Source organism: Tupaia chinensis, unplaced genomic scaffold (assembly GCF_000334495.1).
Source record: "Tupaia chinensis unplaced genomic scaffold, TupChi_1.0 Scaffold000262_1, whole genome shotgun sequence".
Lineage (NCBI taxonomy): Eukaryota > Metazoa > Chordata > Mammalia > Scandentia > Tupaiidae > Tupaia > Tupaia belangeri.
In genome coordinates this window covers 299982-316104 of record NW_006159742.1, presented here as the reverse complement: position 1 = coordinate 316104, position 16123 = coordinate 299982, and the positions used below count along the sequence as shown (strand labels likewise).

Here is a 16123-nt window from a genome sequence, read left to right as displayed (position 1 = left end):
GTTGTACTGGAGACAGAAATGGCTCCATGGTAGAAATGGGAATCAAGTTAGATCTTAATGAACAGATAAGATTGTAAAAATGAAAAGGCAATGGGAAATAAGGCAACCTCAAGGAAAGATAATGCACTGATCTATCCTGTATTATTTGAGTTGAAGTATAAGGAGGTAATTAGACATAAAAGCAATATTTAACAAAAAAAATTATTTGAAAATGTTCTTGCTTAGCACTTCTTGAGAGAGAAAGAGAAACCCCAAATGAGTCCCAACATCATGGTTATACCCCCACCCCTCACGCCCCAGCTTTCAACCCAATCTACTCAGAGGAGTCTCCAGACTTGAGCCAGGAACCTTCCCATGTGGGATTGCATTGCAGAGTGTCACATTTTACTTCTGCGCCATCATCTAACAGCAAAAAAGTGGACAGTGATGAAAGAGGGACTGAAATCAAGGGGACTTTCTTGGATGCTGATTTATAGTAATCCCATAATAACTGAATAAAAACAGGAGTCAAGGTGATAACACTGGGAATGGTGAAGAAAAGTAATATGACAATTCAGGGGGAAAATTTGTCAGAACTTGATTACAGACTGAACTGAGAAATAGGAAGAGGAGCAAGTCAAAGATCCCGCCACATTTCTGTATTTGGAAGAGAAGAGGGTAAAAGATGACCGAAGAGAGGACAGGTTAGGGAAGGATGTTAAGACTTTGTTGACTTTGTGTTCCCCATGTAGCTGCCCAAGCAAAGTGTTCTGTAGGCATTCAGTGGTTTAGTCTTGGTGTTTTGATACCTTGGCAACAATGGGCAAATTTGAAATATTGGCAATTCTCATAGACTCCCTTTGTGCTTCCATCCCAGTTTCCCCCTAAGACTATGACATTTCATTAACTAGCTGCATTTATGTATAATATCAATAACCTATGTTCTACTTTACAGAAAGAAATTCTAGAGAAGCAGCAGCAAGAACGAAATGATACCAATTTTCGTGGCATTTGTATGTTTTGCAATGAGGAATTTCTTGGAAACAGGTTTGCTGTTATACATCTTTAAATGTTACTGTTTTTAATCTGGAAATTCATCAACACATCTATAACTGTTGGTTATGTAAATTAAGTTCTGTGTGTTAGCTCAGGACTCTTATACATCAGGAGTACATTTTTTTTTTAATATGCCTAACATCAGAGATGGACTGTAGTAGTTCTAACCAGAAGAGGCAAGTACATTTTTTAAATGTCAAAGATAGATTTATGTTTAATATCGTAGGGCCTTTAAAGTGGGCTGACAGGCAAGATCACGTGCAACCAACTACTAAAAATGTACTCTGTACAAACTTCTTAACTCCAAATCTTTGGCATCCTTGGTTCTTCATTTTTGAGTATTAAAAATTGTGAAGATCAAAATTAAAAAGAAATTGGAGGGGCCAGCAGGTGGCATCATGGTTGGGGCACTGGGCTGCCCACGACCAACCACAGTTCAAGTCCCAGACCTGATGGCTCGCTTTCTCACTTTCTCTCTCTCTTTCTTTTTTTTTTCCCCTCTCTCTCTCTCTCTGTCTTTCTTTAATCAGATTTAAAATAGTAATAAAAATAATAAATTTTTAAAAAGAAATTGGAACATTGGTGATTCTGTCATCTGCCCCAGCTGGTTCAGAACCAGCTGATATGCTACATTTCAGTTCTAGCACTAATCACTTAGAGTTACCATCACACACTACAGTTAAGGATACAGTTCCCAAAAAGACTGACCCTAGTGTAGAGACCAGGCAGGCATAAGATCCAGTAGTCCAGGCTACCCAAATTCTTGACCAAAGCTACAAAGTCAGAGCTTTTCACTGACAATTTCTATGGATTTGATGGCTTGCTAGAATGACTCACAGAACTTAAGAAAATGCCATACCTATAGTTACAGTTTTATTTTGAAGAATACAGATCAGGATGAAGAAATAGATCGGGCAAGGTCCAGAAGGATCCTGAATGTAGAGGTTCTGTGCCTTCTCCCCAAAGAGTCAGGACCTGTCACACTCCTGGCACATCAGTGTGCTTCCTAACCAATAATCTGAGTTTTGGTGTCCAGAGTTTTTTAATGGGAATTTTTTTATATAGACGTGATTTATTAAATCTTTGAGTCTATAGTTGCCTTCTCTCTGAAGGTTGAGTTGGCTCAAAGACTCAGCCCTCTCTAATCATGTTTGTTTTTTTAGGTAGCCTCCATCTAGAAGCTATCTAGGGTCTCACTAAGAGTCGCTCATTAGCATAACAAGATACTCCTATTATTAGATATTGCAAGAGTGTTAGAGGCTCTGTACCAGAAACCAGGGACAATAATGCGACAAATGTCTTACTATGCAACGGTAATATTTATAAATGTGCATTCTCTTAAATACAAGTCACCAAATTGTAACCTCTAGGAACTAGAAATGATTTCAGTGACCCAAAATACAGTGAAAAATGAAAAGTATACTGTTATGACTACATTGAAAAAAAGCAGCCTTTAGTAAAAACACAGCCTAGCATAGTAATTGATCTTTCGTGTGAAGGACACTGAAAAGGAGAGAGAGGGTGCCTACTCATTTGAATCTAGAAAAGGGTTTGCTTGGCATACTACTACTTAAAACAACAGTGATGAAGATTTGATTTTCATATATACCAGCATAGAGGAAATCTCTACCAATACTTGATTATGCTTCTAATCTTGTCCTGTTTCTAAGAAGAGTTTTATGGGAATAACAGTAAGGACAAGGCTTGAGAGTTGTTAGGAATCAGTGAAAACCTTCTTCACTATCAGAAATTTACTAAACATTGGTATAACACTTTTTTAACAAGATATTTCTGATTTTAGATTAAAGCAATTATTAACCTAATAAAAAGGTATGTGATTATTGTCAGCGATCCCTAGTATTAACATAGGGGAAGCTACAAATGATATTTGATTTTCTCATGATAAATGTGGATATTGATATGATTTTAAATATTATCATTTTCTATGATATTAAATTTTGATAATATTGGTATTGAACCATATTGAATTTTGGAGTCCTTTTGTTTTGTTTTTTACCTCTATCTTCTTTTTTTTTAGAGATTTTTGTTATAAAGTGTATGTGCTTACCAGAGAGACCAAGAGAGAAAGAAAGCAAGAAATCACCCCTCAGGGGTATGGCCACACTCCAATCCCTTCTCCTCCATTCTCCTCTCAGGATTTTAGGCACACACACACACACACACACACGCTTCTGGTGTGAGTTTTAAGCCACTGAGTCCGGGAGTCAAGCCGTGGTCAACTATATGGGAGTCCAGTGACATAACCATTATGCCATCTGCTGCTCCCTCTATCCATATATATTTTTTTAATGATAACTTATTTATTGTTATTATTCAAGTTGACCAGAGAGAGAGAGAGAGAAAGGGAAAATGAGAAAGCAAGCCACCAGGTCTAGGACTTGTACCACGGTCTACCACATGGGAGTCCAGCACCCCAGCCACCATACCACCTGCCAGTCCCCCATATTCTTTATTGAATAGGGTCACATGAGAATTAAGTGAGCTCCTCAAGAGTCTCAAGTTACGGTTCTTTAATAAATAAAATTTTTAAGAAATTAACCACTGAGATAGATAAGCAGCATTTAATTATTGTAAAATGTTTGCTTTCCTTCAGCAATATTTCTTCCTTATGAAAAGGTCAACATGTAGGATTAAAGACACTGATTGATTCCAGCTACATACTATTGAGTCATAGGAAAAGTCATGATGCATCTTTGCATAGAAAAATGTGGAAAAATACATCATGACTTTTCCAATGACCCAATATATTAGCAATGTTACGAGTGTACATTTTTGTCCTTCCAGCATAGGTACATAAAGAGAATAGAAAAATAGGAGGTAGACAATGGACAAGGATAGAGGAACGAGCAGTTTCTCATTACACTACCTTCTTTTCCCCCTCTCATGTATATCCTTAACTGTAGATCATAAAAGCTACTCCTTTCAACCTATTTATGTTTTCTAAAGTTTATCTCTCGTAAACAGCAATCTGTTCTGCCAATCTCTGCCTTTTGATTGAAGTATTTAATCCATTTATTGTCTAATGTGCTTACTAATAAGACATAATTTACTTCTGCCATTTTGCTATTTGTTTTCTATATATCAGGTGACCCAAAAAGTCATAACGCATTATTGTGTAGAAAAACATGTCATGACTTTTCTAACAATCCAATATTTTAGGTCTTTTTATTCCTCTCTTCCATCTCTGTCTTCTTCTATGTTGAATAGATTTTCTTTTCATTTAGAGATTTTTTGCTATAGGGCACATATGCTTGCTAGAGAGACAGAGAGACAGAAATCAAGAAATCATCCCCCAGAGGGGATGGCCGCAATCCCTTCTCTATTATCCACTTAGGATTTGGGGCATGCACGCACATGCAATTAGTATGAGTTTCAAGCCACCAGGTCCAGGTCTTGAGCCAGGGTTGGCCGCGTGTGAGTACAGTGCTCCCAAATAGATTATTTTCTGATATACAATTTTAATTTCTCTGTTGTTTCTTTTATTTTATGTTTTAAACTATTTTCTTAGTGGTTGCCCTGGGAAATTATACCATAGTTAACATTTTAAAACAACTAACTAACTTAGTTTCAGTAATATAGAAAAACTGTACTAGCTTAGCTTCAATAATATAGAAAAACTTTTTGAACTGTTACAAGCTTCTAGTTAATTTCCAGAGTTCTAAAAAATGTTGATTTTGATGACTTTTAGCAGTGTTCTTTTTTTTAAGGAACAGATTTTCAGAAGTCTTTACTATACCCTTCCATAAGTGCCTCTTTCAGAACTGCTCCTTTAATTTAATCCCATTTGCCAAAATCACATTTAAAAATTTAGAGAAGACTCTGATTACGTATGATACAACCAGGAAAAAAAAAAATAAGATTGGAAAGAACTAGGTAGGGAAATATTTATTCTTAAACTATAAAGACAGGGAAATACTTGAGAAGGGAAAATAAATGAGATAATATTTGAAGTTAAAATATCATTTTAACACAAAAGGTACTTGTTAATTACATATTCATAAGTGTTACATACCTTTAAGAACCATTGTATAATAAATGTGGAAAAAATTTAATAATTTTTAAAACTAATTTGAACAAAAATTGTGATTAACAATAAAATTAAGTTTATAGAGAAAGTAAGGAGTTGAGATACTATTAAAACTATCATGCATTTATTTACCCAGAAATTAAAGCAAAAGTGGCATTAGGAATCAATTTAAAATTTTAAAAATGGGGACCAGCAGTTGGTGTAATGGCTATGTTGCCGAATTTCCATGTAGCTGACTGCAGTTCAAGTCCTGGACCCGGTGGCTTAAACTCACACCAGGCGCGTGTGCGAGCATGCCCAAGATCCCAAGAGGAGAATGGAAAAAAAGGGATTGTGGTGTGGCCATCCCCCCGGGGGTGATTTCTCACTTTCTGTCTGTCTCTCTCTGTCTTCTGTTGAGTGCACGTGCCCTATAGCATAAACCTCTTAAAAATTTTTTTTAAATGAATTCAACAATTTAGAGAATCATCTTGGCCTATTTAGAAATAAATAATTCTCAAAGGAAGGAGATCAAGTAAAGTGCCTTCTCCAAAACCCTGAAAATTGTCCTGGTTACCGACCAGCTGCTGTGGATAAAGGGATGAATACAGGTGACCACAGCCTTTCTCTACCTTTTCACCTCAAGCTATTGGGCCAGATTTTGAATTAACAAGCAAACCATTTAAGTACTTATGTGAGAGTTCTCCAAAGAAATGGAGCCAACAGGGAGTGTGTTGGGAGGGGAAGGGGCAGATTTATTCTGGGCATGTCTTACAGTTTTAGAAGCTAAGAAGTCCCACAATGTGTCATCTGCAAGCTGGAAAGCCAATCCCAATGCTGAAGGCAGTCTGAGTTTAAAACCTGAGAACTAGGGAGAGCCAATTGTGTAACTCTCAGCATGAGAGTTACAAGTCCAAGAACCAGAGAGTTCTCTGCAGTCCCAGAGTCCAAAGATCCAAGACAAATAGGCTATTAACCATAGCAGTAATAAGTATATGTCCCATATAGCAAAATAAGAAAGAAAAGAAAGAAAAGTCAACAAACAGTTTTATAGAGAGGGTTGCTTTATTTTATTTTCTCAAGAAAATAAAAAACACTAAAAACAATTGGGAGAGTAACGGGTAGGTATACATAAGCTAGGTAAACTGTGTAATGTGCACTGTACATAGTTTATCAGCAGTATATGTATCGATGAAGTCCCCAAAACTACCACCTTTATTTTATGAAAAAAAGTTGTAATTAAGGCCCAGTTAAAACATATTGTGCATACATAATTTGTTAGGTAAAAGTTACATAAGTTAAATGATTGCTTTTTTATACAAACTAATCAACAGGCTGGTCATTTTGTTCCAGGTTATCATAACTCTTGCATGTAATTTGACCTGTTAACTGGGGCTGGCCAAGTGTCTCTTGGCCTCAGGTCATAGCAAGTCATATGCCTGTTAGGCAGTTGAGGTCTTCCTGCTCCCCATGATGAACTGGAAAAGTGGAGGAAGCACAGTGTATTTACTAGTTTAAAGGACAGAACCAAATCCTGCTGTAGAGTGTAACTCTGACCAGTGGCAGGTAGTGGAACAGTCCTTGGCCTTCCTTACAGTGCTGCTGTGATGATGTATGTACTTAATATATTTCATAACATGTTGCTGTCATAACGCAAACGTTTATGCCTCTGTTTAGCACTTGCTTATAACTCTAATCCGTGGTGTTGTCTTACAAATGCTATTTCCATCTTGATTTGTTCCTAGATAATTTATAAATAATAATATTGCTCCGATTTTTTTCCTAGATCTGTTCTTTTAAACCACATGGCCAGAGAACATGCTTTCAACATCGGATTGCCAGACAACATTGTAAACTGCAATGAATTTCTGTGTACGTTACAGAAGAAGCTAGACAAGTGAGTACTGTTTTATGAAACATGACCCAAAGGTATTTTAATCTTACAGTCTGTTGTGAATTTTTAAAAATTAATTTGGCAATTGTACTAACTTAACCGTTAACGATCAAAGAAATAAACGTTTCTGATTTCTTATTTTGGAGGACTTTACATTTTGTACGACAGTCCTCATTTTATCTAGCTCATATCACCTTTTACTATCTTTTAAATTTTTTAAAGATATCATATATTACCAAACAGTATACCTACTATTTGAGGTATGAAAACATAGTCACTATCCAGCTTAAGAAATAGAACATTATGAATTTCTTTAAATCTCCTCTGTGCCCTTCTCCTTCAGAAACTCTATTCTTAATTTTGCATTTATAATTTCTCTAATTTTACTGTAATTTTTTTACATATGAGGGTTATTCAAAAAGTTTATAGACAATATGAATTAAGAAAAACCTGTGCACGAGTGGATTTCAACATTTTTTGTGCCAAAATAAACTCATAATTTAATTCCATTTTCCTGTGAACTTTTTTTTTTCTTTATTTTGGAGAGGTTTTCACTATAGGGCGCGTGCGCATGCCAGACAGACAGAGAGAGACATAGAGACAGAAAGTGAGAAATCACCCCCCAGGGGGGATGGTCACGCCGCAATCCCTTCTCCTTCATTCTCCTCTCGGGATCTTGGGCACGCACGCACATGCGCCAGGTGTGAGTTTTAAGCCACCGGGTCCGAGATGCGAACCGTGGTCCGAGATGCGAACCGTGGTCGACTACGTGGGAGTCCAGCGACATAGCCATTACGCTAACTGCTGGTTCCCACAAAATCGTGCACTCGCCGAGAGAGACAGAGAAAGAGAGTGAGATGGACTCGATACCGCAATCCTCCAGCCTCCACAGGTTTTTGCCATAGGGCAGGTGCCACCACGCCCCTGTGAACTTTTTGAGAGTGTCCTCATATTTAATAAATATTGTCAAATCGTTGGATGTTACTCAGTTTTTTGTGAGACATGGCATACTACATGCATTCTTTTGCCTTACAGATTTTTTGTTTTCATTTTTTAAAATGAAAATACATTAGAAAAAGACAGAGAGGTGGTAAGAAAGGAAGAGAGCACCCCACAATGGGGGCTAGTCATTCTGTGGCCCCTTTTCTATTTCTCCATCCTGTCAGAATTTGAGGCATGCACATAGATGTGCCCGGCGTATTTCTCAAGCTGCCTCAGCCAAAATTCAAACCATGGTCATCCATGTGGAGTCCAGCCCCTTAATCACTAGGGTTTGGGGCTGGCTTAAGGAAGGACATTCGCTAGTTCACCAGAATGGCTTTCAAAAATCTATCTAGTTTTCTTTCTAGGAAAGGGCCCAAGATTTTTTCTCTCCAAATCTAGTTTTTTCTTTATTTAAATGACATAAGAGTCTTAAGTGATATAAACCAATTATAAAAAGTTCTTAACTTGGACTGACTGGTGGCATGGTGGTTAAAGTGGCTGGATCCCACCTAGCTGACTATGCTTGGCAGCTTGAAAAACATTCCAGGCACCCATGTGCGTGTGTGCCAAAAATCCCAACAGGAGGACGAGATAGAGAAGAAGGGATTGTGGTGTGACCGTCCCCATGGAGTAGGTGTTGTTTTCTTTGTTCCCCACTTCCCGTCTCCAGTAAGTACATATGCCTTCTGGCAAAAATTTTCAAAGAAAAGTTTGTAACTCAACTCTGATATCAACCCTATGTTAAAACAATTTCCCATGTCCTTCACCCCTCATTAAATGGTCATTTATTTATGAAATATGACCAAATGTGTTTTCTAGCAAGAATAGTAGTAATGAATATCCATAATCAGCATATCACCCATAAATTACTTACTTCTGAAAAATAATGTTTATTTCTATGGCATAGAAATGAAAGTAAGTGAAAGGGTGTTTAGTAGAGATAACACAAGAGTTCAGAATTGAAATAATAGCCCAGCTGCAGTGGCATAGCAGTAATGCACCACTCTACAATGCTGTAGTCACGTGTGAAGGTCCTGGGTTGTTGTTCCAAGGTCTCTCTGTGCATGCTGGGCATGCTCCCTGGCTGGCTGAGGCTGGGGTGGATCAAAGCATGAATACTATTGGGAGTTTTGTGTCTTTCTCCCTCCCTCCCTTTTCTTCTTCCCACTATCCCTTACCTATGGAAGAAATAAATATGTTTTTAAAAACTGAAACAATAACATCTTTTGGTCATTTGAGATTTTTCATATAAAAAAGATTAGATTAGGTTTAACTCTGTGGCTCCACAAAGTAAAACTCTGGTGACTGATGTGTAAAAGTTTCAGGCATAGCAACTGTCAAGTAAGTAAGAGGAAAACATCTTGTTATTATCTCTTCAAAGCTGCTAACAGTGCCTTGTTAGGTGTTGAAGTCCCAGTCAATGGAAATACTTGAGCAGAAGATAAATGAGAATGAAATGATAGTAACAGCTACTGTTTATTTTACTCATGTGTAAAAAATGTAAATGATTTAATTTATATTTAAATTTCATATTTAGAGCACATAGTGCTGTGTGTGTGTGTGTGTGTGTGTACACAATTACCATAAAAATGTTCAAAACAGCCTAGCTCCATGATGCATCAGTAATAAGCTCCTCAGGAGAAACCAGATACCACATAGTAGTACCTGCTGTTCGAATCACCTGGCTGGTCAACCTGAAATAGGCCAGACATGTGTGCAAGTCCCCAAGATCTGATGAGCCAGAGGAATGAAAGAAGGGGATTGTGGCATCACCAGAACCTGTGGAGGGTCCTCCTCTCTCCCCTCTCTCTCTCCCTCTTTCTCTGTCGCATGTGTGCATGAATAAAAGAAAAAAAGTATAAAAATTCTCAAAAAGGAGATATTATCTTCAGTTTAGAAATCAGAAATGGGGGCCAACACCCTACCATACTGACACACATGGGAATGTTCTGGGTTCACATCTGGAGACCGCCCTGAGCCAGAAACACACGCACCCATGATCCAGGGCTGGCTGAGGCTGGGGGTGAATTGCAGTGTCAAGACCCTGTTGGTGTTGGTGTTGCTCTGTCTCTCTCGTAGGAGAAATAAATAGGCTTTAAAAAAAAAAAAAAAAAAGGAATCAGAAAAATGAAGCAAAGAGGACAAGTATTTTTATCAAATCCTTTAGGTAGTAGGTACTGGAACTAGGAACCCTGTAAATTACCTCACAGGATATACCAAACTATATACTAATTATTATATATAATAAGACAGCGGTAGTCATCATTATAACTACTTGAAGCAGACCTGTGTTTTCATTTCAGAATAAGTAATTTGATGACTAAAGCTCCAAAATAGTTGTTGGATATTCACTATCTTTGTCACCGTCTTAACTAGATAATAAAGTTAGCCACCTTAGCCAACTACAGAATAAACCACACTGAACATTCTGTAAAGTCAAAGGAATGAAATGAGGGGCAGTTCTGATAAGGATGGTGTACTCCTTTGAAGGGTACGTGTGACCGAAAATGAAAAAATCGAAAACTCACTAATAATAAAGGGCTATTGCAGCAACTATCCAAGAGACTTGTTTATCAGTATTTTTGTATTTCTTCTAGCTTACAGTGCTTGTACTGTGAGAAGACCTTCAGGGACAAAAATACACTTAAAGATCATATGAGGAAAAAACAACATCGTAAGATCAATCCTAAGAACAGAGAATATGACCGATTTTATGTCATCAATTATTTGGTAAGACTTACTTTTCATAATTTAAAATTTGATTCCAGTACTGCAAAAAATACTTTCTAATGGCCAACTAATATTTGAATAAACAATTAGTACAAAGCTCAAAATGGAACCAGCCAGGGGCATACTAGTTCCTACGTGGCCTACCATACAAGACCAGAGGTTTATAAAACACACCAGGCATATGTGTGTTCTTGTGTGCCCCAAAATCCCAAAAGGAGGAAAAAAGGAATAGATGCAGTATTACTGTACCCTATGGGAAGTGTTTCTCATTTTCTTTGGTCACACACTCCCTCCCTCCAAAATTAAAAAAAAAAGAAAGTTTAAATGGAGAGGTGGTCAAAACACAATTGAGCGATACATAAGCAGTGATTCAAGTGGTTAGTTTACAAAGTATAATTTGGTTTGTCTTTGACTGGATGTGTATTTATGTAGTAAAAATGTCATGTTTCTAGAACTCAAAGTGATCTTAACCAAAAGAATACAGCATTTGAATATCCATATATTGTCCCCCGTATATATAGTATTAACATGAAGTCAGCAGCTTCTATATTCTATTCAAAGACACGTTGAGCATATTTATGCTAGATGCTACACAGGTTAATTCTTTATGAACTCCCTCTTCATTCTTTTTCTTTCTCCTCAATAATAAATCTTTCCCCTCCTCATTAGATACATAGATATAAATAGATAACAGTTTGTCATAAAAGTCATGATGTATTTTTTCTGTTTTTCTATTCAAAAACGTTCCATGACTTTTCCAGCAACCCATTGTATCTATATATAGAGATATAGATTTAGATATCTTTGTTAATTCTCTTGAGCTAGCATTTTTCTAAGAGACATTTTTTACTATAGGGCTCTTGCACTTGCCAGAGACACACAGAAAGACAGAGCAAAGGTGAGAAATTACGCCCCCCCCAAGAGGATTGACCATACCATAATCCCTTCTTCTTCATTCTCCTCCTGGGATTTTGGGCACTCACATACACATGCCTGGCATGAGTCTCAAGCAACCAGGTCCAGGAATCGAACTGGGGTGGCCCATGTAGGAGTTCAGTACCTTAACCACTAGGTCACTTGCTGGCCCCACTTTTTTCTTTTTAACTTGCTACAGGGCATGTGCAATGGCCAGAGACAGACAGAGAAGGAGGGAATGTGAGAAAGCCCCCGTCATGGGGATGGCCACACTACAACTCCTTCTCTTCCATTTTCCTCTCAAGATTTTGGGCATGCATGCACATGCACCCAGTGTGCTTTTCAAGCATCCAGTTCCAGGACTTGAACTTCACATTCGGCCATATGGGTTCCAACTACATTAACCACCATGCCACTGGCTGACCCTAGGCCAGCTTATATCTTAAGGGAAGTTTTAGGGACACCAAGACACATTAGTATGTAACATGACTTAATTTGGCTAGTAGGATAAGCTAACCTGGTTATGTCAACAATTCTAAATACATTGAAAGTTCTCTTTGCCCATAAACTTCAGTATCTTTTACTGGTCTCTATAAATTACAGGCCCTTGAGGGGTAAGAGTTGGTATTAAGTTAGAGACAAATGTCCTGGGTTGGGAGCGAATTGGGAATATGGGGAGGGATTTTTGATTGACAGAATTACTGGGATATGGTGCTGGCTCTGCCACCAATCTATTGTTTTTTGTTTTTTGTGGGGGTTTTTTTGGTATATGATGGAGATAAAGCACTGGAGTAAACGAAAGGGGGGCAGGGGATAGAGTCTAGTCACTTTCCAGAAGGATAGGAAGAAAGTTCTGTTCTGTTTCTAACTGGCACTTTTACGCAAATGGAATTTTTTTTTCTTTCTCTCAGTATGAATGAATTAAAATCCAAACACCTTCTATTGGTCATAGAAGGCTAATTAAATATATCACCAGCCACTTTATCTATTGGATAGAAAAAAGTGTGTCCTGAATTATGTTGGAAATCTCTGCTCTAGGGTAGAATTTTTGTCAGTTCTAACTAATGCATAGAGTGTTTAACTATAATTCCCCTTAAAAAGCAAGTTTAGCATGTGTTTGAAGATTGACTCAGGGAGGTTCCCACGGCTTGCTACAAATGTTTTACACCAGCTAAAGGCAAAGGCACAGTTGAGTCCTTCCGTCTTCTCCCGAAATCACTCAGTCATTACTTCCTCCAGCAAATGCTGCTTCAGTGCCCCAGCCGAATCCACTAGGGAGTGGACTTCAGTGTTAGCTCCAAGAAATATTCAGCTGCTTCACTTTTAGAAACATACAGTTCTTTAGGCGGCATCAAGTAGTGTGACTGTCAAAACCAAAATTATCGGCGAGGGTCAGCTGTTCTATCTCATTCTAGGTTGTGCTACCCACAGAGTGCCCGGATTTGACATGGCTTGAGAGAAGTACTTCAAGAGGTTGTGAAGACTTTAATAACATATAAAATGAAAATTAAATCACATGAGGATAATATTGTTTGAAATCATTTTTTTTAAACTAACAGCTTCTTTAAGTAAATATTATGATCCAAGCATTGTCCTAGATACTTAAATCATTCATCTTAATCACAACCCTATGACTCAGCTAATATCATGAAGCCTATTTTATAGATTAGACTTGGGGCAGGTAGTTGTGGCAAATTGTCTTCTGTATCATTTTCCTACATCTTTATAGTTACCATAATAGTACTTACATCTTATGCTTTGGGTTGAGGTTTTTGGTCAAATTATGGTGATGAATTTGTAATGATCTGTTTGCTCTCCCTTGCCTATTATCTTTTGTAACAAACCAGAAAATAGTCATTAGTTACACTAACTTTAATCAACCTTTAAGGCTCCAATTCACAATGTTGACCTTCCTAGCCCTGTATGCTCTTCTGCTAAGGTAAATAGGTGAAACAATAACAATGATGAATTAGAAAAAGAAAAACTGAAATATGTTATGATACTTCAGCATTGTAGAAATTTAGTGAACATCTTTGAAAGGTTTGAGAAGCCAATAACATCTTTAAAGAACCAGTTGCATGCTTACTAGAGGCATCAACCTTCATAACATTCATTGGCTCCCCACTTTCTACATGCATTGGAGTACCTTCCAAAATAGAAAAGTTTTGCAAGGCTGGCCCTGCAGCCTAGTTAAGTTAAGAGAACTAGATACCACCTGGCCAACTGTAGTTCTCAACCCACCTCTGGTGGCTTGAAAAACACGCCAGTCACATGTGAATCAATGCCCCAAATCCAGACAGGATGTAGAAATGAAGGAGAAAGGATTGCAACATGATCAGACCCCACTGGGGGATGCTTTCTCCCTCTTCCCAACCTCCCGTCTGTCTTTTTCTCTGGCAAGTGCACACACCTTTTGGCCAAAAAAAAAAAAAAAGAAAGAAAGAAAGAAAGAAAAAGAAAAGTAATATTGCTGACAAAGTGATTGATTTGAGTCATTACTTTCAAAGAATTGGAAGTTGGTATGAGAACCTGACATGCAAGCACATTCATTTGAACGCCTTGTAGTAGTGTGTACAGTCAGTGTCTGACCTCTCCTGTAGGAGATACAACCAGTACTTGGGTCATCCACCTTGAACTCCTCCTCACCTGCACTTCAGACACAGACAGTGCAGCAGCAATGAGAACATCCGGATGTCCCTGGCAGGAGACACTCTTAATAGTCATCACAAGTGGGAGCTCAGGGAGAAAGAATTTTGGCTCTCCTCTGAGCTCAACAAATTAACAGCTTACTTTGTTTTTCCCTTTGGTGCGATACTTTACATATTTAATTATTCATATCAATTTCTGAAATAAATGGATTTGGTAATACATTCAAGGTTCTTGACATAATCTGGATTATCTGCTTCACATTCTTGATTTGTTTTCTCAGAAACAAAAGGGTTCAGTTGATAAAGGAAAGGTTAGGAAACAATGTTCTGATTCAGACACGGCTGGCTCAGAGAGCAGACTGCCTAACATCATCCAAGACCCGGCTACAGAATCCTAAGAGGTTCATGTTTCTAGCCCCAAGTTTTTCTAAGTCTGTTGGATTGTCAGAAAAGTCATGGCGCATTTTTACATAGAAAAATACAACATGACTTTTCCAACAACCCAGTATTTTTATCATGTTTTGTATCATGTTTTGATTTAAACATTTTTATTCTTAAACACACAAAGCCATTTATAACCAAAGTAGGCTCTCAACCTATTTTTCATAGTTTTGTTATAATTGTTGTCTAATACAATAATTTGTCTACATTTAAAACACTTCTCTTTCTGTTTTTAATGGATTTTGTTTAATGTAAGCACCGGTAAGTGTGTAGCATGTTAGGGCAGAGGGGTGCTGGTTGAAGGAGATCTTTTTTTTTAATTTTTTCATGTTTTTTTTCCGCCCACTTATTGCTCATAAACCATCTGATGCTGGGGTTTGAGGGGGTGTTCTGAACATCTTTACTAACATGCTTTCCAAACTTTTGTTTTCCTCACGTTCTTTGCTTTTCTGACATGATTCATTAGTAGTCACAGTGTCTTTAATTAGAGAGTTATGTGCTTTGTGGCCTTTTTTATTTTTTTTTTTTAGTATTTTTGTTGTTGTCTTCGGTATTCTCTTTGGGTCTTATTCCTATCATAAAGCATTTATTTAACTTTACTAAAGCAGAGCAGTCTAGGAAAGTGTGGGCCACAATCATATGTAAATTGCTCATTTCATAATATACTGATGAACATAGGTTACCTTTTTCCTCCCAAGTGTGATAAAGTTTGGAAGTTTGAAGTGAAAAATGTTTTTTGCTATTTTGGATTCAAAGCAATTCTTGGGAGTCATCATTTAACCATATCATTCTAAATGGTAATACCACAAATGGCCCAACCTTGAATACTGTCTTGCCGTGATCTTAAAGTCTAAGACCAGAGAGACCAAATAAGACATAAAAGATTTGCTCATCACCAAAAATTTTACCTAACAAGGATCTTGCTAGCAGGTCTGAGACCATTTTTGGTGTCTTATTATGAGGTTCAGACATTTCGTGACGACTCTGGGAAGTGCATTATGGAGTCCAAATTAACCATCTCTAATGATGTTATGGTAGATATCTGCATGTCGGAGTTTACGCATCATTTAGCTGATAAATAATGACAGCTTCAAAACCTCTCATTAGGTTGATGAATGATAGATTTTCTTTCTGCCCCTAAATCATAATGACACATATAGTTCTTTGTTTTTAGCTAAATGAATACCTTTATTTGTGTGAATTTTGGTTTGGTTTTCCAAAAGAAGAATACTGAACAACAAATGTATCTGTTCTTAAAGCAGGTCAGGTTGGGCTTGACCATAACTGTAGTTTACTTGCTTGAAAAGGTATCCAGTCGTGTTCCTGCTTCTCTCTGGGATATGCTGTCTGTGTGTCAACATGGAAAAGTTGAGTAGAAAGTGAAGATAGAATGAGAGGAAACAATGGCTCAAGGGATAGAAGAGAAATGGGTGGGGCAGAAATCATTCC

At 37.6% G+C, this 16123-nt stretch overlaps 1 protein-coding gene across 1 annotated transcript in view; it reads left to right on the top strand.

Annotated features, from left to right (window-relative positions):
- The window catches only part of ZNF277 (zinc finger protein 277), a 123405-nt gene that overhangs the window by 96908 nt on the left and 10374 nt on the right, over positions 1–16123 (top strand). The window contains exons 5-7 of the mRNA XM_006149433.3: positions 935–1026; positions 6849–6959; positions 10538–10670. Of these exons, the coding sequence (XP_006149495.1) occupies positions 935–1026; positions 6849–6959; positions 10538–10670 (336 nt within the window). The remainder of the gene's footprint in view (positions 1–934; positions 1027–6848; positions 6960–10537; positions 10671–16123) is intronic.